This window comes from Miniopterus schreibersii (genome assembly GCF_964146895.1).
Source record: "Miniopterus schreibersii genome assembly, chromosome: 7".
Lineage (NCBI taxonomy): Eukaryota > Metazoa > Chordata > Mammalia > Chiroptera > Miniopteridae > Miniopterus > Miniopterus schreibersii.
In genome coordinates, this window is record NC_138108.1 from 34,531,590 (window position 1) to 34,551,879 (window position 20,290).

The window sequence follows — 20,290 nt, forward strand, 5'->3', positions numbered from 1 at the left end:
GTTGAATGAATGAAATAAGAAGGTTTATGGCCTATTATAGAGGGCTAGAGAAGGCATCTACAAACATATACAGGATTATACCTTTATGTAGGATTTCCAAATTAGATAACAAAAGGTGAAAGATAAGCAGCATAATATATTGAAAGAATTTTAAGGGTAAATACGTAAGGCTAAGTCTAGCTCTAATTTAATAGTAGAACTTCAGTCAAATCATTGACCCTTCATTTCTTCCAACTATAAAAGGATACTGACCTGCTCTATCTACTCCACAGGATCACATGAGATAATGTGTGAAAAATGTTATTTAATAAACTGTAAATTGCTTTGAAAATGCAAGATGCTGTTTCATTTATTCTGGTGATTTAGAAAAGTAGGTTAGCTTTATTTTTCATTAATTGCAACAACTGATGATTATGCTTTAATTAGCAACTTTGATCTCTGGCTTAAAATATTTTGTAAGTATTTCTGAAAATGTCTTTTAGTCATTCATTAAAAGGACTTTTCTTCACAACCCAGAAACAATGTTTCCCCCTCCTTTTTGTCAGTCTAGGTTCAAAGAATGCAGAAACTTTTGCAGAATACAGAAAAGTATTGGAAAAAAGCAATATTGTTGCCATCTTTTATGTATATGAATCATTACCTGTGACTTAAAAGCCTTAACTTAGTGATTGTGTTACTTTTCTATAATTTTGAAAAGCTATTTTGTAACTAAAAGAACTTAACTTTGGAAAATCTTTGTATTTGTATTTACTTTTCTTTTTTATTTAAAGTTGGCTTTATTTTGTGCCATGGGATTCTCAATACTGATGCAACAGCACTGAACCTTTGGAAGCTAGCTCTTCAAAGTAGCTCTTGCCTCTCTCTCTTTCGGGATGAAGTTTTCCACATTCACAAAGCTGCAGAAGACTTATTTGTAAACATACGAGGGTATGGCATTTTCAATTTTGGGGGGTCTTTTAGAGTTTTGAACATTTAAAAAAATTGTTTCCATCACCATTTATACCCTCTTCCACCTCCTCCCCCCACAATCACCACACTAGCATTTTGAACTTTTTAGAAGTACTATTTTGGATTACAGTGTATTTATAAAAATATATGAATCAATCAGAAATGTTTCATTAAATTATTTTTAATAATTACAGAAGTCAGACTGCTGCATATAGGAAATCATGTTTCCCTTTAATAGGGAGGTATTCCAAATGACTCATTTACATTCATTTTCTTTGAAGCAAATAACTTTCAGAAATTTGTTCCTTGAAATTTTTGGTACTTGCATTTCTTTCCACATGAGGTTCTATAGCCAATATAGAAAAGCCAAGTTGAGCTCAGACTTAGTAGCAATTATGAAATCTTTTGAAAGTAGGAGCATCTAAAATACCTTGGTATCCCCTGTACCTGGAAGTGTTAGACTGGGCTTGCTAGTTTCAGATAGAAATCAAATTTACTACATTTATTTCATATCCTATTTAGTAATGTCCTAATTAAATTGATATCAAGATAAAGCATCTATTATTAAAAAATAAAGATATGTTTAACACTCAAAAACAGTATGTCTCAAATTTTAGCGTGCATGAAAATTACCCTGGAATGTGAACTAAAGTCTAGGTTCCTGGGCATCATTCCTAACCTCTTGTCTCCTATAACTGTATCTTAGAGAGGTTAAAGGAGTCTGCACGCTTCCACCCCCCGTAATTTATTGAGGTAAAATTTACACACAGAAATGTCCAGATTTTAGATGTAAAGTTCATGACTTTGCATACGAATACTCTAGGTGACTCTCTAGATCAAGATATAGAACATTTCCATTATACCCAGAAAATTCTCTTGTGCTCCTTTCTAGTAGTATTGTCAACCTTGATCCCCCTCCTTTCTCATGTGACCACTGTTTTGATTTCTGTCACCATGGGTAATTCTGACAATCTCATGCAGATAGTTTCTCAGTCATGATGTGAGAAACAGTATCCTATGTACTTTTCAGGTCTTAATTTGGCTTTTATTTTAGATGGGGCAGTACCCAGAAATATCCATGTCATACAGGCTTTGTCATTTTCTCATTCGCTCAGATTGAAAATCATGAAACTTGTATGATGTCTTACCATATTGGTAAGCTCTGTGGAATCATATTTAAATATATATAAATATTTAGAACCAGGTAGTCTCTGTGTTGTGTGAGCTTTTGTTACATATGCAAGTAGGTTTAGTGACACCATGTAACAAGTTGTCCTTTTGCTATGCTTTTTTAAATGATAAGTTTACCATTTAAATACTTCTATTTAAAGTTGAGAAGTTTTCATTTTTATTAACTAGTGCATGATCAATCTAATTTAAAATGTGAATTATAGTAATTACAAGTCAGACTATAATTATAAAAGTTTATTAATAATTACGAAGGATAGTGATTACAGAATTAGTATATTTTGGACATGTACTCAAAGAACACATAAATCTTAGAATTCTTAATTTAGAAGTTGGAGTTCTTTCAGTCAAGTGGTTTTAACCAGGTTTTCAGAAAGGTAGGTAGGCTTTCTTTAGCATTTTAGAATTTGAGTTTTTGTACCTAGTATTCATGAAATTGACATATGTTTATTAGCATTTATATTTTAGATGGCACCTTTAAACTGTTTAATGTTGGAGGTGGTGTTTTGTTTAATCAAATGCTTTCCTTCCCCAGTTTTCTCTACCACAAAACCCCTACCCTAAATATTCATTAGTGTTGGTCATTAGTATATGTCCTTTAGAATTTTTTTAATGCTTAAAAAGATAGCATAAAAAGTCAGGTGATAAAAAGTCAAAGTAATCACTTTGTCACACTTTAAATTTTTGGAAATCACTGTTAATTATGTCAGAAGTATAATTTTAATGCCTCTATTGGGGCTTACGGAAGTATATTTAATAAAGTAAAAGTATACATTATGAACTTTATTGTTGGGTTTAATATATTATGAAATTTAATTTTCTAGGAAGCCTTGACTGGATATTTAAGGTGCTAGCTAGGAATGATGTGTGTAGACCCCTTCTATGCATTTCCAGTTTGAGGGCCAGTTTTTCTTGTTGATAACATGTCATTTTAATCAACTTTTAGTATTTGATTAACTTATTTTGACTGCTATTGCTCTAATTAAGATTAACATGGTTCCAATTTTTTTTTTTTTGCACATAGCTATAACAAACGTATTAATGACATAAGAGAATGTAAAGAGGCAGCTGTGTCACATGCGTAAGTAGTTCTATCTTATCTGTGGTACTTCTAATCAAGAAGAATTTATTTCTTAAAGCATTATTTTGTTGAAGTGTGTGCATATTGATGGTATGCAAAATGTGGTAATAGAAATAAGGGACTTTTAATCAACAGGAAATAAATATATAACCTCACTCTAGCAACCTTGGAATTAGTGCAGACAGATTTTAAATATTTTTGAAATGTTGATAAAAATACTCTAAGGAAGTACCATACAAATGACTTTTATTTTAGTATCATTCACGTCCCTTGCTGTCACTATGCTCCTGTGCCAGTACTTTGCAAGTTGCAATTTTTTTAAAGTATGTTAACCGCACACCTTTCCCAAATTTTAGTAAATATATTAGTAAATATATAGATAAATTAAAATTAGAAATTGGTGTATTTAAGATCCTTTCAATTTTCTGGTGAAATAACTATAAATAATTTGATAGTTCATTTTAATTGTTGTGTATATAATATACTTGTGTAGAATATTTTCTTCAAGAAGCCTGAGTAATATAGAGGTAGCATTATCTGATTCATCAGTATTTTTATAAGACAGAAAGATAAGCATCACTGCCATAGATGGAAAATATAAAACCACAGAAAGTTTCAGTATTTTAGGTTTAGGCTATAGGATGTATATTGGGAATTTAAACCATCTTTTTCCCTTGCTGTCTGGGCTGTATAATTTACTTATGTATGTTTTCCCCCCCACTTAAATGAAGTGCTTATATTATTTAAAAAATCATTCTTTACTACAATTAGTACTTTAGAGTGTGTTAGAATTATTTTCCTGACCTACAGAAGTACATATGATTGTCACTTTTTCATGGAATCGACCTTATATGTGTGGTGTCATGACTATCTTTTATAAAGATCTTTTAAATGTAAGACATTTTTATTTCCTTATATAAAGTAATCACAAATGTTATGCAGTGATAATTCCTATCACTCATTACCATGTGTCAGGTATAGTACTTTATAATTTTCTCTCAATGTTAATAACACCATAGACTCCTTGCAGCAACCCTGTGTGGTAAAATAGTCAAAATAACATTTGCCCACCTTAGAAATTACACCAGATTACTTATTATTGTCAGATAAAAAAGAGCTTGTTGTTGGAATTAAAATAACATTGTTAAATTACTATATTCGAGCATTATGAAAGATGTATCTTCTGAGGCAGGTGTCATCATTCCTATTTTATAGATGGCTGAGAGAGAGGTAGGACCTAAGGTCACCTAGGCAGAGGGTGGAATTTTTTTTTTTTTTTAATATATCTTTATTGATTTCAGAGAGAGGAAAGGACAGGGAGAGAGAGAGATAGAAACATCAATGATGAGAGAGTCATTGATCAGCTGCAGCCTGCAACCCAGGCATGTGCCCTTGACCAGGAATCGAACCCCGATCACCTGGATCCTAGGTCGATGCTCAACCGCTGAGCCACGCCCGGCCGGGCATGGAATTTCAATCTGTCTTCTCAAACTAATCTACTGTTTCACAGCTAAATTTCTGATATTGCATATTCCTGATACTTGGTTTTTTGGCATTACTTCATATGTGTTTGTGTGTGTCCATTAATTTTTTGCATCTATGTAAATTTTAAAATTTTCTTGGAGCAGTGTATATTTTGCTTAATATGAGGAGTTGAAATACTTAGAACATTTTATGATTTTCCTCATGTTAATATGTGAGAATAACTTTTTTCTACTTTGCATTTTATTATTAAAATACCTAGTATATGAATATTTATGATTATCCTTTTCTTTCCTTGTCTTTTTGTTTTTGAACAAGAGTACCAAATAGATCTCATCTCAATATAGCTCTTGTTTAGTTTTTATATTTAATAGGAATATACTTAGTAAATGAAGGTATGGAAAGTTCGATATTTATTGTTGTATATTGATTTCTATGTAGGGGTGACAAAAATGTATACAGTAGGACAGTGATTGCTTTCAAGGATTTTTAAATATATATATATATTTTTTATTGATTTCAGAGAGAGGAAGGGAAAGGGAGAGAGAGAGAGAAACAGTGATGAGAGAGAATCATCCATCGGCTGCCTCCTGCATGCCCTCCAACAGGGATTGAGCCCGCAACCTGGACATGTGCCCTGACCAGGAATTGAACCATGACCACCAGGTTCATAGGTCGATGGTCAGCCACTGTGCCATGCTGGCCCAGTCTTTCAAGAATTTCGTAGTTCTTTATAAAATGCTTAGGCTACATGGTACTAAAATTGCAGGAATTATTCAGAAATAGACATTTGGATATTGAGAAATGTTTCTCGTAGGACTGCTTTTGAAGTTTGGGTGTAGTATTTTGATAGGTGGAGAGTAACAGACTAACATGGTTACAAAGCAGCACAAGAAAGGCAAGGATAAATATAAGATTGGGAAGTCACTTAATAACAAACACATAGAAGATATTTTTAAGGGACTTCTGCTTCATAAAAAAAACTTTGGATGTTGACCCTAAAATGATAAGTTATTTAATTGCCAATAATTTTAGTAGAAACAGATAAAATATAATAGTGTCTTTTTCTGTAGTGGTTCAATGCACAGAGAAAGACGCAAGTTTTTAAGGTCTGCACTGAAAGAATTGGCTACGGTCCTCTCTGATCAACCTGGCTTGCTAGGTCCCAAGGTAATTGATTTAATTCTTATGTCAGCTACACCATTCTGCATTTTCCTTCTCGCTTATATGTATGATCCCCCTGACACACACTTTCAACTTCTCTTTGGTCATCTCATTTCTGTCGATGTCCTTTTGAACTCGATTTTATCAATTCTTGGCTATGACTTATCACTTAGAGAAAGATTGTGAATAGGTTTTGTTTTTAATCTTTGTGTGAGAGTAAGCAATGTTTTTTGTTTTGTTTTTTTAATTAGGCACTTTTTGTTTTTATGGCATTGTCCTTCGCCCGTGATGAAATTATCTGGCTACTTCGTCATGCAGATAACATGCCAAAGAAGAGTGCTGATGACTTTATAGATAAGTAAGTTAGCAACAACTTAAAAATTCTTTTTTGTATATTTTGATTTATAAACTGTGGGACTTGGCGCCTTTGAAGTAAAATTATTTTGAAAAACTTTTTAGGGCTTTTCATATTTGTCATAAATATTTGTAACAGTATTAGATGATATGAATTAGAATGCAGAATGAACTTGAGTTTAAAATTATGGCTTTTAACATTTCCTTTCCTAGTACCCTCGGTGGTCATAAAGTTCTTATTTTCTTGCAATACCCGGTAACTTTACTATGGAATTCATTTTTCAAAGTGACATACTACACAGAAATTTAAGAATCCTTAATGGAGTTGCAACCAAGTCTGTCATCTAAAATGTCTTTCATTTTTGTCAAGACCTTCAGTGAGGAGTTAGGTAAATGAAGAAGAGAAATAAGAGTATATAAAAAAATCGTATTTCGTCCCAGTCCTCTTTTTTTTTGCGATTTTTAAATGATTATGAGATGTCCTGATTTTATGTTCATCTTGGATTTTACTCTATTAGTTTTTTAGTCTTAGCTTTTCTTTTGCTTTCTGTGATTGTTTAACGTTGAGTTTTGTAAAAATAACTTCTTGTAATATCAAAAGCATTTCACATTTTCCTTGATAGCAATATTTATTTTTTGAAATATTTTTCTTGAATTTTATATAAAGGCACATTGCTGAATTAATATTTTACATGGAAGAGCTTAGAGCACATGTAAGGAAATATGGACCTGTGATGCAGAGGTATTATGTGCAGTACCTTTCTGGCTTTGATGCTGTTGTCCTCAATGAACTTGTACAGGTAAAAACTATTTCATATGATTCTCCCTTTTGTTTCTTCCCTTCTTTGTAGTAACTGATTTGTTTGTTCAACAAGCATTTTAAAACATATACTTATGCTATATGGTGGAGATACAAATGTAAATAAGTTATGGCCATGTCGTGGCAAGGGGATCATCATCTAGAGTGGAGAATGTGTTTAGTTGCTGTTCAATGTGATAGGCATTATGCTTAAGTGTGTACAAAGCTAAGAGTTAACACAATGCAGGGAATGATTCTTTTATCTTGCAGTAGAGGTCGTACAGTAACTAAATTGTATAGGGCTTTGCAAAAGAGAAAATTAGTTATAAATCAGATTTACTACTTACAAAGATCACCCTGGCTCAGTATGGATGATGGGTTTCTGGGGTCCAAGGGAGGAGGCAGAGAGATTAGGAGACAATTGCAGTAGACTGGATGAGAGCTGATGAGAACCTGAATTTGGACAGTGGCAATGGAGATAAAAAAGAGATAATGGAGACATATAATTAATAACTAAGTATTAGAGGAAAAGTAGATGATTAATCTTTCTGCATAGTGTGTTAGGATGGTTAGTAAAAAAAAATTTTATCTAGTTGTCCTAATTTAAATGTCCTAATTTTATTTTCAATTTGGATTTTCCTCTTGATTTTTGTCCTAGGTTTTTTGTTTGGTTGGCTTTTTAAAATTTCTTTATTTGGTCTTTTTTATCTTAATATAATTTCTTTTCTTTTTATTCCCAATAAATTGACTGTAGGGAATATAGTATTTTATTTTGCTTCATTATATAAAATCACATATCTAAAAACTACTGTAAGCTAACATAAATAGTATAAAGGAAGAATATATATTAAGACTAATATTAAAACTATATTAAGACTCAAACTACTTGTTTTCCAGAGAAATAACCATACTTTGAAATCCTATGTTTTTGAAACCTACATAAAAATGCAAATAAGAAAAATGTCGTGTAATTGTTTACCTTGAATTATATACAGCATTCCTAAACTGCTGTATTTCTTTTTTTATCCACTAGATGGAGCTCAGATGCTTCCTTTCGAGAATGTCCATTAAAAAAGAAAATAGAAAAGCTAATTTTATTCCTAGTGTGTTATTGTTTGCTGCAATTTTATTTGAATAGCTATTATCATATAAAGCAGAGGCTGTCATGATGTCACAGTCTAAAAAGTAAACCAGACTCCTGGCTTTGTGTCATTTTGAAATATGCTGCTGCTAGTTGGATACTTCTTAATAAATTTTACAGATTTATGTTATAACATTAAAATTTTTAAGTCGTTCCATATCTTTTGGTGTCTTTTAGGTCAACTATATGTTAACAGTCTGAGAAAATGAATATTTTATTTCTTGTATTATAGTCATAGTAGTAGTGTCAGCAATAATACTACTAATAATTGTCAAATTATTGTTAGTTTACTTATTACATCTGTAGAACAACTCTGTGAAGGAAGATTATTTGAAGAAAAGAGACCTTATGTAACTTTCTCAGTACTGCACAGTTCATAAGTAACAGAGCCAGTATTTGAAGTAGTGTCTTAACTTGACACCTGAGCTTTTACCACCTCTTCTTTTGTAAAGTTCAAGCATGGTTTTTTAACCATTTGCTGGAATTTAAATTTGAAGATTAACCTTAAAATAGTTCATTCTAATAGGTGTTAAATTATTTTTATTGTTAAATATACATAACATAAAATTTATCATTTTAACCGTTTTTATTTTTATTTTTTTATTATTATTATTATTTTAAAATATGTCTTTATTGGTTTTAGAGAGAGGAAAGGAGAGGGAGAGAGAGAGATAGGAACATCAATGATGAGTCATTGATCGGCTGCGTCCTGCACGCCCCGACTGGGGATGGAGCCCGCAACCTAGATATGTGCCCTGACCAGGAATCGAACCCCGATCGCCTGGATCCTAGGTCAATGCTCAACCGCTGAGCCACGCCGGGCCGGGCTTTAACCGTTTTTAAGTGTACAGTGTAGTGACATATATAGTTCACATTATTGTATAGGTCTTAATGTCTTGAAAATTATTTGGCTTGTGAGCTAAACATCTACTTTTTAAAAAAATTTTTATTTATTACCTATTTCAGATGCAGTTTATTAAATTTTCATTTTTTTAGCCAGTTTGAGAGGGATATTTTTGGTACTAATTTTGTTGAGGTAATAATTTACATTTAATAAAAATCACCAATTTTTAGTGTATGGTTTGAATGTATATACATTCATGTAACCACCATAACAGTCAAGATTTATAATGTTTCCAACATTTAAAAGTTTTCTTGTGCACCTCTGTAGTTGATTTCCTCTTAGGCCTGACAAACACTCATCTGCTTTTTATAACTTTCTGCCTTAAAAAAAAAAAAAAAAAAATCATATAAATGGAACCATATACTATATAACTTTAAAAAAAAAATGATTTTAAAGAGAGAAGGGAGAGGGGGAGAGAGAGAGAGAAACATCGATGTGAGAAACATCCATTGGTTGCCTCTCACATGTACCCCTACCAGGGATCGAACCCACAACCTGGATATGTGCTCTGACTGGGAATCGAACCCATGATCTTACTGTGTACGGGACGATGCTCCAACCAACTGAGACACATGGGCCAGGGCTTTTTGTTTTTGATTTCTTTCAATTAGCATAATTGTGATTCATCCTTATCATATGTATCAACATTTTGTTCCTGTTTATTGCTGAAAAATATTCCATAGTATGGATATACCAGTTTGTTTATCCATCCACCAGTTGATGCACCTATGAATCGTTTCTCAACTAGATTATTTTAACATTATTTTTTTTGTTTCTTTTCAGAATCTTTCTGTTTGCCCTGAAGATGAATCAATCATCATGTCCTCTTTTGTTAACACTATGACTTCCCTAAGTGTAAAGCAAGGTAAATAAGTCTTATAAATAAAAACATATTTTCTTCTAACTAGGTTTTCAAATTTGATTATTAAGGAAAAGATTTAACAGTTAATATTTAAAGAATCACTTATTTTTTGGACATACATTATTCCCATCCCCCCTTATCTGCAGAGGTTCTATTCCAAAACTCCCATTGGATGCATGAAACCATGGATAGTATTAAACCCTAAATATACAGTTGACCCTTGAACAATGCAGGGGTTAGGGGACCTGGCCCCCTGCACAGTTGAAACTTTTGACTTCATAAAAACTTAACTACTGATAGCCTACTGTTGAACAAAAGCCTTACCAATAACATAAATAGTTGAGTAACACATATTTTGTATGTTATATGTATTGTATACTATATTCTTAAAGGAAGCTAGAGAAGAAAATGTTATTAACAAAATTATACCCTGTCAATGTGACTCGGTTGGAGCATCATCCCATGTGCTGACAGGTCGTGAGTTGGATTCCTGGTCAGGGCACATGCCTAGGTTTCGGCTTCCGTCCCCTGTTGGGGTGCATATGGGAGACAATGGCTGGATGTTTCTCTCTCACATTGATGTTTCCCTCTCTCTTTCTCCCTCTTCCTTCCTCTCTCTCTCTCTCTCTAATCAATCAAAAAACATATCCTTGGGTAAGGATTAAAAAAAATCATATTTAAAAAGGAAATTGTAAGGAAGAGAAAATACATTTACATAAGTAGACCAATGCAGTTAAAACCAGTGTTGTTCAAGGATCAACTGTACTGTTTTTTTCTATACATACACATCAGTGATAAAGTTTAATTTATAAATTATGCACAGTAAGGGATTAACAACAACTAATATTAAAATAGAACAATTATAACAACATATTGTAATAAAAGTTTTGTGAATGTGGTCTGTCTCTCTAAATACCTTATGTTGCTATACTCACCTTTTCACGTAAAGGAAGTACTTACGGCTCTCTTTGGCATATCCAAATTGCCAGCATCACTCTTTTGCTTTTGGGGACATTATTAAGTAAAATAAGGGTTACTTGAACACAAGCACTTAGATACCAAGACAGTTGATCTGATAACTGAGACAGCTGATAAGTGACTAACAGGCAGGTACTGTATATAGTGTGGGTACCCTGAACAAAGGGATGATTCGTGTCTCTGGGAATTTTGAGTTCAGGTCTGTCAATCTTAAAATATGTCATATACTAGACTGCCTCTCCATTATTTGAATACTTTAATCCAATAGATTGATACAGTGTTTTATTTTTATAACCTTTAGGTAAAAGGTATCCGAAACCTTGATAATTTCTGAGTAATAAATACTTTTATTTTATTATACTTACCTAATGAAACTATTATAAGCTTACCTGGTGACATTTGGTCTATATATAGAGTTTTATTGTGGTACTTCAGTGTGCTATCCAAAGTTTCTGTTACTGGATTCCTCAAGCTTTATTCTAGCTCCTTCAAATTGCCATGTAAGCACCACTAAGAGTCAGAGTTTAGGAGAAAAGTCTATACTTTACACTTCTCTTAGCATAATTGTTTCCTTTAACATCTTTATAGGATTTGAGAATTATTTCACTGTCTTAGCTATTAAAGTATTTTCTTTATTTTTTTTAAAATATATTTTTATTGATTTCAGAGAGAAGAAGGGGGAGAGAGAGAGAGAGAAACATCAATGATGAGAGAGCCGTCTTTGATCGGCTGCCTCCTGCACGCCCCCAACTGGGGATCGTGCCTGCAACCTGGGCGTGTTCCCTGACCGGGAATCGAACCTCCATCTCCTGGATCCTAGGTCGATGCTCAACCGCTGAGCCATGCCCAGCTGGGCTATTTTTATTTTTTTAATTGTAAAATATAGCATGAAATTTATTCTCTTACTATTTTTAAGTATACAGTTTGGTAGTGTTAAGTATATTCATGTGGTTGTGCAACCAATTTCCAGAACTTTTTCATCTTGCAAAACTGAAACTCTGTAGCTATTACATAGCAACTCCCCATTTCCTCTTCTCCCAGCCCTTGGTGCCCACCATTCTTTCTGTTTCTATGAGTTTACTACTGTAGATACCTCATATAAGTGGAATCATACAGTATTTGTCTTTTTGTCACTGATTTATTTAACTAGCATAAGGTCTTCAAGGTTCAGCCACGTTGTAGCATGGGTCAGAATTTCCTTCCTTTTTTAAGGCCCAATAATGTTCTCCCTTTTTTTATCCATTTATTTATTGATGGATATAGGGTTGCTTCCGCTTTTTGGCTATTATAACTCATACTGCTATGAACATGAGTGTACAAAAATCTCTCTTCAAGATCCTGCTTTTGATTATTTTGTATATATACCCAGAAGTGGAATTGTCTTGGCTTTTAAAATTTGAAATGGGATTATGTATTTGTGAAAAAATTAATTTGCTTTGTAAACTTACTTTTTTAAATTATAGTTGAAGATGGGGAAGTGTTTGATTTCAGAGGAATGAGATTGGATTGGTTTAGATTACAGGTAAGAATAACTTAATAATTTTCATTACCATTCTGTTATTGAATACCTTAGTTAACATGAAAACGTTACTTAACAAGAAAAAAATATTCATGGCTGTATTCAAGACTTCTTTTGTATAACTAAAGTTGTCTTTACCTCATAGAAGAAACTTTTTTTATTGATATATAATCAAAACAACGTTACATTATTTTCAGGTTTACATAATGATTCAATATATGTAGATATTGGGAAATGATCACAGTAAATCTAGTTAACATCTATCAACACACATAGCTACCAATTTATTTTTCTTGTGATGATAACTTTTAAGATCTACTCTCGTAGCTACTTTCAAATGTATGACACAGTAGTCCCCCCCTTATCTGAAGGGGATATGTTTTAAGACTCCCAGTGGATGCTTGAAACCATGGATAGTACCATACCCTATATGTGCTGTTTTTTTCTATACATACAAACCTATAGTAAAGTTTATCTTATAAATTAGGCACAATAAGAGATTAACAACAATAATTATAAAATATAACAGTTCATATACTGTAAGAAAAGTTATGTGGATGTGGTCTCAGAATACTGTGTTGTACTGTACTCACCCTTTTTGTGATGATGAGAGATGATACAGTGCCTGTGTGATGAGATGAAGCGAGGTGAATGATGGAGGCACTGTGATGTAGCATCAGGCACTGCAGTACTGAGACAGTTGATCTGATAACTGCGTGACTAATGCAAGGGTAGCATTTTATGCAGTGTGGATGCACTAGACAAAGTGTTGATCCGCATCCCAAATGGGGTGGTGTGAGAATTCATCATGCTACTCAGAGTGGTTTGCAATTTAAAACTTGTAAATTGTTTAATTCTGGAATTTTCTATTTAATATATTCAGACTACAGTTGACCACTGGTAACTGTAGCCACAAAGAGTGAAATCATGGATAAGGGGGAGCCGCTATATAATGTTACTAACTGTGGTCATCGTACTGTACATTATATCCTCAGGACTTATTTAACTGGAAATTTGAACCTTTTGACCACCTTCACCCATTTCACCCAGTCCCAACTCCTCTCTGCCTCTGGCAGCCACCAATTGGTTGTCTTTATCTATGAGTTTATTTGGTTTTTTTGGTTGTTTTGTTATTTATTTATTTTTTGATGCCACATACAAGTGAGGCCATACAGCCTTTTTTTTTCTTTGTCTCACTTATTTCACTTAGCATAATGTATTAAAGGTCCATCCATGTTGCTGCAAGTGGCAGGATTTCCTTTTTATGGCTGAATAATATTTACTGTGTATACAAAGACACACACACACACATCTACATATACATAAACCCCCTGCCCCTCAACTTTATCCCTTCATTCATCAATGGACACTTAGGTTGTTACCTTATCTTGGCTATTGTAAATAATGCTGCATTGGGAACATGAGGGTATAGTTATCTTTTTGAGTTAATGTTTTCTTCTGGATAAATACCTGGAAGAGGAATTGCTGAATCATATGATAGTTCTGTTTTTAATTTTTTGAGAAACCTCCATTACTGTTCTCCTTGGTGGCTGAACCCATTTACATTCCCGCCAGTAATGCACCAGGTTTCCATTTCTCCACATCCTCACCAACCCTTAGCTCTTGTGTGGTTTTTTTACTAAAATTTTATTTTATTATTATTTTAAAATTTATCTTTATTGAAAATATTACAGATGTCCCCCTTCCCCCCCCTTTAACCCCCCTATTCCCCCCCCCAAGGCCTACTGCACTATTGTCTGTGTCCATGGGTTATGCATATATGCATATAAATTCTTTGGTTAATCTTTTCCAACCCCTCCTTCACTTCCCTCTGAGATTCGTCAGTCTGTTCCATTCTTCCATGTCTCTGGATCTATATCGTTCATCAGTTTATTTTGTTCATTATATTACACATACAAGTGAGTTCATGTGATATTTGTCTCACTGGCTTATTTTGCTTAGCATAATACTCTCCAGGTCCCTCCATGCTGTATTAAAAGGTAAGAGCTCTCTTACCTTTCGAGGCAGTATCTCTTGTGTTTTTGATAGTAGCCATTCTAACAGGTGTGAGGTATTAACTCATTATGATTTTGATTTGCATTTCCGTGGTGATTAGTAATGTTGACCATCTTTTTATGTACCTACTTACAAGGTAATAATTATTTAGTCCCTGACTATTTCATGGATACTTCCAGAAGACATGGGGTTCCTGGATCAGGGACAAAGGACTTAATTATTCACTGCAAGGCAGCAGCATATATGCATTATTTTTCCCTTGTTTCCATGTACCACGGGGGGGTGCCAGGGAACCTAGATGAATGCTCTGTATATAGTGGGTTTGTGTTTCAGCTAAAGAACACCGAGTTTGAAGACCCCTTCCTTTTATCATCAGCCGTAGCTTACTTGCTCTTTGTTCCAGAGGGAGACATTACCTCATTCTTCAAGTTTGGTAGCTGCAAGTACAACCTGAGAAATGGTCTGAGAACTGAATATTGAGTAGTCTAGGCCTTGCATTCTTGGCATATCCTGCAAGATGTTTAGGTACACATAAGATCCATGAAGGAGTGTCTCCCAAAAGCCGGAATCCTGACCATCATCCCGCAGGTTTTCTTTTGCCCACCATATCTAGTAATTACTCAGATTAAACTCTTGTAAATGACCACCACTCTAGACCAGATCTTCATAATCTTGCCTGGATCATTGCCTCTACTGCCTCCTAACATCTCTGTCTCCTGTTCCATTTTTGCCCACTCTTCTCCATTTCCCCCCTTCCTAAAGCATTCTTTCTGAAACAACAGTTGGCCATCACACAGAACCTTCAGTGGTTCACCACTGAATGTTTAAATTCTTTAACATGGTATACAGGATCTGCATGATCTGGTTGAAACTCTTCTTTCACCATTTTCCTTCTCTTCTTTGCATTCAAACTAGCCATAGTGAACAATATTTATTCTGTAGGTACCCCTCCTATCCTTGTTCTCTGCCCTTCTGGAATGCCCACTATCCCTGGAGAAGATTCTGGTCTCTGAATTGGTATCACTACAGTGGAATTTCTTTTCCTTAAATCTATCCTGATGGTTTTGGTTAAACCCTATCATCTTTTTGGTGAATGTAAACTAAATTTTACCATCTTCATTGCTTTTCCTAGGGTCTGTCAATTACTACAGTGTATTTTACTGTCCAGTTTTTAATCATTCAGTATATTCTAAAACCTTGCTGAATCAACATGCAATACTTCCTTTCATTTTACTGTTTCCTATGTGTGTTTTCTCTCAAATGAGACTGAAATTTTCTTTTGATAGGGTTAACATGACAATTGTTTTATACTTGTGATACTGTAACTTCCATTCCTTTAGGGTTCAAGATGAATTACCCATATATTAGATTCTGTTTTATGGGCAGTAGTATTTCAGTTTATTTAAAGAAATTCTTGATAGGAATGTCAAGTTTAGGTCATTATGGAGAACTATTAAAAGGTGGTGTTACTGATACAGTGTCACGATAAACTAAGTATTTTTCAATAGTGGGTGTGTTTTTTTCTAACTGTAGAATTACAAGGCTAAATTCATTGGTTCTGTACTTTAACTACTTTTGTTTTTTGCAGGCATATACTAGTGTCTCTAAGGCTTCGCTGAGTCTTGCAGATCACAGAGAACTTGGAAAGATGATGAATACAATAATTTTTCATACAAAAATGGTGGATTCCTTGGTGGAAATGTTGGTGGAAACATCAGATCTCTCCATATTTTGGTATGTTGTAATTATCTTTAAATCAGAATTTGAGATTTTTAGTATCCAAAGGTATCTTTCTTGATTTGTTTTTTACTATTAATACAGTCCTTAAGACAGGTCAGTAATAAACTCTTAAGAATAAAGGGAATAGTGGACAACTTGCTAACAAAAAGAAGTTCACCAATTTGGGATTTCATGTCTATTTTTAATTTTCTATTTAAAGAACAGCTCTTCTGGTGTGAATTTATTTTTTACACTTTTGTTTTGAGGAGGTGAAAACAGTTGTGTCGCTTCAAATTGGCTTAAGACCCTTCCTCTTTTGTCATTCGATTAAGCAAAAAAAAAAAAAAAGCTGTGGATTAGGGTTAAGTAGAGCAAATGTTGGAAATAAAATACCAACTAATTTCACTCTCTAATATTAAATTAGACATTAATATTATGATGGTGTGGTGACTACTCCCTTCATTGTGCTCCACTCTGCTTTGCTTCTATCATAGCCTCTTTAGTTATACTTAATCATTTATAAATTTTGCCCTTTCTTTTTTCCCTCATTATATAGTCCTTTGAAGGAGGATCATGTTTTCTTTCCTTAGTGTCTAACATAGTAGGTACGTAATGTTTGAATGAATGTATGAACTTGATCGTGAGGCCGGGATTCAAACTCAAGTATTCTGCTCCAGAGCTATACAGTGTCAACTATTTCTGCTTTTTGGCCTCTTTTCCTTTAGGAAAGCTGATTGGAATAGCCTAGTATGTCCATTTATTTCTAAAATGCTGTGATAATCCCAGTCGTTAATGATAGTAGTTCCTGTGTACTGAATAGCTGTCATTATGAAAAGCTTTTCGTTGCCTTTATTTTGGAAAATAACTCAGTTCACACTGATTTTGGCAGTTAGGGTGACTTTATTTAGCAGTATTGCAGAAGAAATCCAAACCACCAAGCAGGCTAGGCATCAGGTGTCTCTTAAAGTAACTCATAAAACACAATACATCACATATCAAATTTACAAGAATTTTTAAGGTTACTTGGAACTGTGTATTATTGTCTGTCCCAAAGGCTTCCTTGGAAAGAAAATGGAACACTTTATGTTTACATAAAAAAAAAATTTTTTTCTAATTTAAATTTTATTTTATTATTTAAATTATTTTATTTTTGTTTGAAATATTACTGATGTCCCTTTTTCTCCCCATGTTTACATATTTTTTGAGTTACAGAATGGTTCCTATTGTAAAATAAGGATATAGCAATTAGAAAGTTCTCTTCCCTTTCTTAGAAGTGAAGGCAATTGGAGTCATGTTTAAAATTTGTAATTTTCAGTCATTTAATTATTTTCTCAGAATCACATTCTTATTTTGTTTGTCACATCCAAAATAAAGATATCTTTACTGTTTCTGTTTGTCTTACTATTCCAAAATGTACTGTATTTTATCAACTTAGTCTTTTACACTTAACATCTCTTAAATCTAGAAGTAATTTAAAATTGGTGGTGTGCCATTGTTTAATTGGCAGTGTTTCTTTTTCTTAATGGTACATAAAATAATAGTGTTTCTTATACTTAATTGTGCCTTAACTTTGTTGAAATTTGATGATGTGAGATTTGAATGTCATATATTCATATACTATAGATACGGTTTATTTTTTAAGTTTTTAAAAAAATGTGTAATGTTATACAAGCAATATTTTTATTACTCTGGAACAATTATTGATATGTAAGAGATACTCTGGAAAAATATCTATTCTCTTACAGGAATAATGCTACCAATTGGTAACTTTCATTCACTCAAATCAAATTAAGCTACTAGATCATGAGAATTTTTAACTATTAAAATTGATTCTAATTTTCAATTTATTTTTTTATATAGTTTTTATAGTCGTGCTTTTGAGAAGATGTTTCAACAGTGTTTGGAGTTACCCTCTCAGTCAAGATACTCAATTGCATTTCCACTACTTTGCACTCATTTTATGAGTTGCACACATGAACTGTGTCCAGAAGAGGTAATTTCAGAGTACTACTGTGATTTATATGGAATGCAGAATAAACTAAACCAAGCATGTAGCTGACCAAATGCTCACAAAGTCATGATTGTCTAATCTAGCTTCCCATCTAATTCTAGCATCTGTATGTAGAATCAGAAGAATGCTTGAATAGGTATTTGATATAGATATAATAGATATAATATATATTTGGATAGATGAATAAGTATAAGAACATATCATAAGGTCACTTGAAATTACCTTTATTAAAGTAAGTGGTGGGTCAGGTATTAATATTTATGGTAAAGTTATATACAGTAATTGATTTTGTATGCTTACTTTTCTTCTTAAACTATCATTGAAAAGACTTGAAAATTGAATGCACAGATTAGTGACTAAACATAAACATGCCAAAGAGGAATTTTATTGACTTGCCAATACGATGAATATAGTAAAATCTAGACTTGCTGGCATTTGTAAGACATACGCTGACATGTAGGCACACAGAGTTATCAAATAATCTAATCAGTAGTTTTACTGATGCCAGTTATCTATCAGAAATGTACTTAGTATTCTAATGTTTAAGGAACAAATTTCACTGTATAAATATGGTATGAATATATATTAAAATTAAATAATGTATTTCTTTATAATCTAACTTAGTGTTGAGTCCCTTTACTTAAAACTATAGAACTTGTAGAAAAGAAACTTACAGATAGCATTAGCATTATTAATATTTTTAAGTATTAGGTAACAGCAGACTCTGAGAGAGAGATTAGCCTGCAGAAGTTTATTAGAGAGTGCTTTTAGGATTAATAACTATGAGGGTATTAACACCCAGTTTTAATAGATTTATAGAGTTTTTAGATTTAATAGATTTCATATTCCCCAAGCTTTATATACCTAAGATATACTATTAATTTTTTTCCTCACAATAATCTTTGTCCTTAAATTACCCATCAAATTCTCTTAATTTTATTTGTGTAGTATCATTTCTTGAATCCATCCTCTACTTTCCATTGCTTTTGTCACTGTTGTAGCTCAGATTTTCAATATTCTTTATATGTACTCCTGAATAATTTTCCTGCCTTTAAATCTATCTAGTACCATGCCACCAGAGTGCCTCTTTCCTTCTTAAAGACTCATCAGTGGTTCTCCATTGCATATGAAGAAAGTAAAAATTTCTCAGCCAGGCATTTAAAATTTGATCTTTACCCCATTCTTTTTCATTGTCCTTAAAATTTTTTGTGATTAAAAGAATACATATATATCTAACATAAAACTGTGCCATTTTAATTATTTTTAAATGTACAGTTCAGTGACATTAATGACCTTCACAGTGTTGTACAATCATCACCACGATCCATTTCCAAAACTTTCATTACCGCAAGCCAAAACTCTGGAACCATTAAGCAATAATTCCTCATCCCTCCTACCTTTGGTATCCCCTAGTCTACTGTCTGTCTCTATAAATCTGCCTATTTTAGGTCATTCATATAAGTGGAATAAGAATGTTTGTCCTTTTGTTTCTGGCTTAGTTCACTGAGCATAATGTTACAAGGCTTATCCATGTTATAGCATATATCAGAACTTTCTGTGGCTGAATTGGCTGAATAATAATCCATTGTATGTATATACCACATTTTGTTTATCCACTCATCTGTTGATGGGCTCTACCTTCATTCTTTTATACTTTCCACGAGCTATAACTAACCCACCTTATGCAAACCACACTGATTTACTTGTCTACATTTTAGCCTTTCATAGGTTTTTCCAGGTTTATAAAATTCATTTCATTGCATCTCTACCTGTTATACTCTTACCTTTTATTCAGTGGTCAGCTTAAATCCCACCTCTTCCAAAAAATTTCTAAAATTCCTCCTGTTAAAATTTGTCCCTCTTTAACATATTCTCATAGTAATTTATATCATTATAATATATATCATTATCTACTTATATCATTTATTTTAATGTTTCTTCCTCCCAGTTGGTAAGGTTATGATTTCTAAATAGGATAATCTTATTAAATAGTTATAACAATTAATTAATAATGTGTTTATATAGAAGCATAAAATTTGTACAGCATTCTCGTATCTTTTTTTGCATTTGATTGCTGTGAAAAAGTGACAACAGTACTTCTGATAATCATTCTTAGTTTACAGG

The 20,290-nt window shown here is 33.0% G+C and overlaps 1 protein-coding gene across 1 annotated transcript in view; it reads left to right on the forward strand.

Annotated features, from left to right (window-relative positions):
* The window catches only part of NCKAP1 (NCK associated protein 1), a 76,134-nt gene that overhangs the window by 32,153 nt on the left and 23,691 nt on the right, over positions 1–20,290 (forward strand). Inside the window, exons 9-17 of the mRNA XM_081142728.1 lie at positions 771–927; positions 3,161–3,217; positions 5,773–5,869; positions 6,115–6,221; positions 6,885–7,017; positions 9,845–9,926; positions 12,365–12,423; positions 16,025–16,170; positions 18,016–18,148. Coding sequence (XP_080998854.1) covers positions 771–927; positions 3,161–3,217; positions 5,773–5,869; positions 6,115–6,221; positions 6,885–7,017; positions 9,845–9,926; positions 12,365–12,423; positions 16,025–16,170; positions 18,016–18,148 — 971 coding nt within the window. The remainder of the gene's footprint in view (positions 1–770; positions 928–3,160; positions 3,218–5,772; positions 5,870–6,114; positions 6,222–6,884; positions 7,018–9,844; positions 9,927–12,364; positions 12,424–16,024; positions 16,171–18,015; positions 18,149–20,290) is intronic.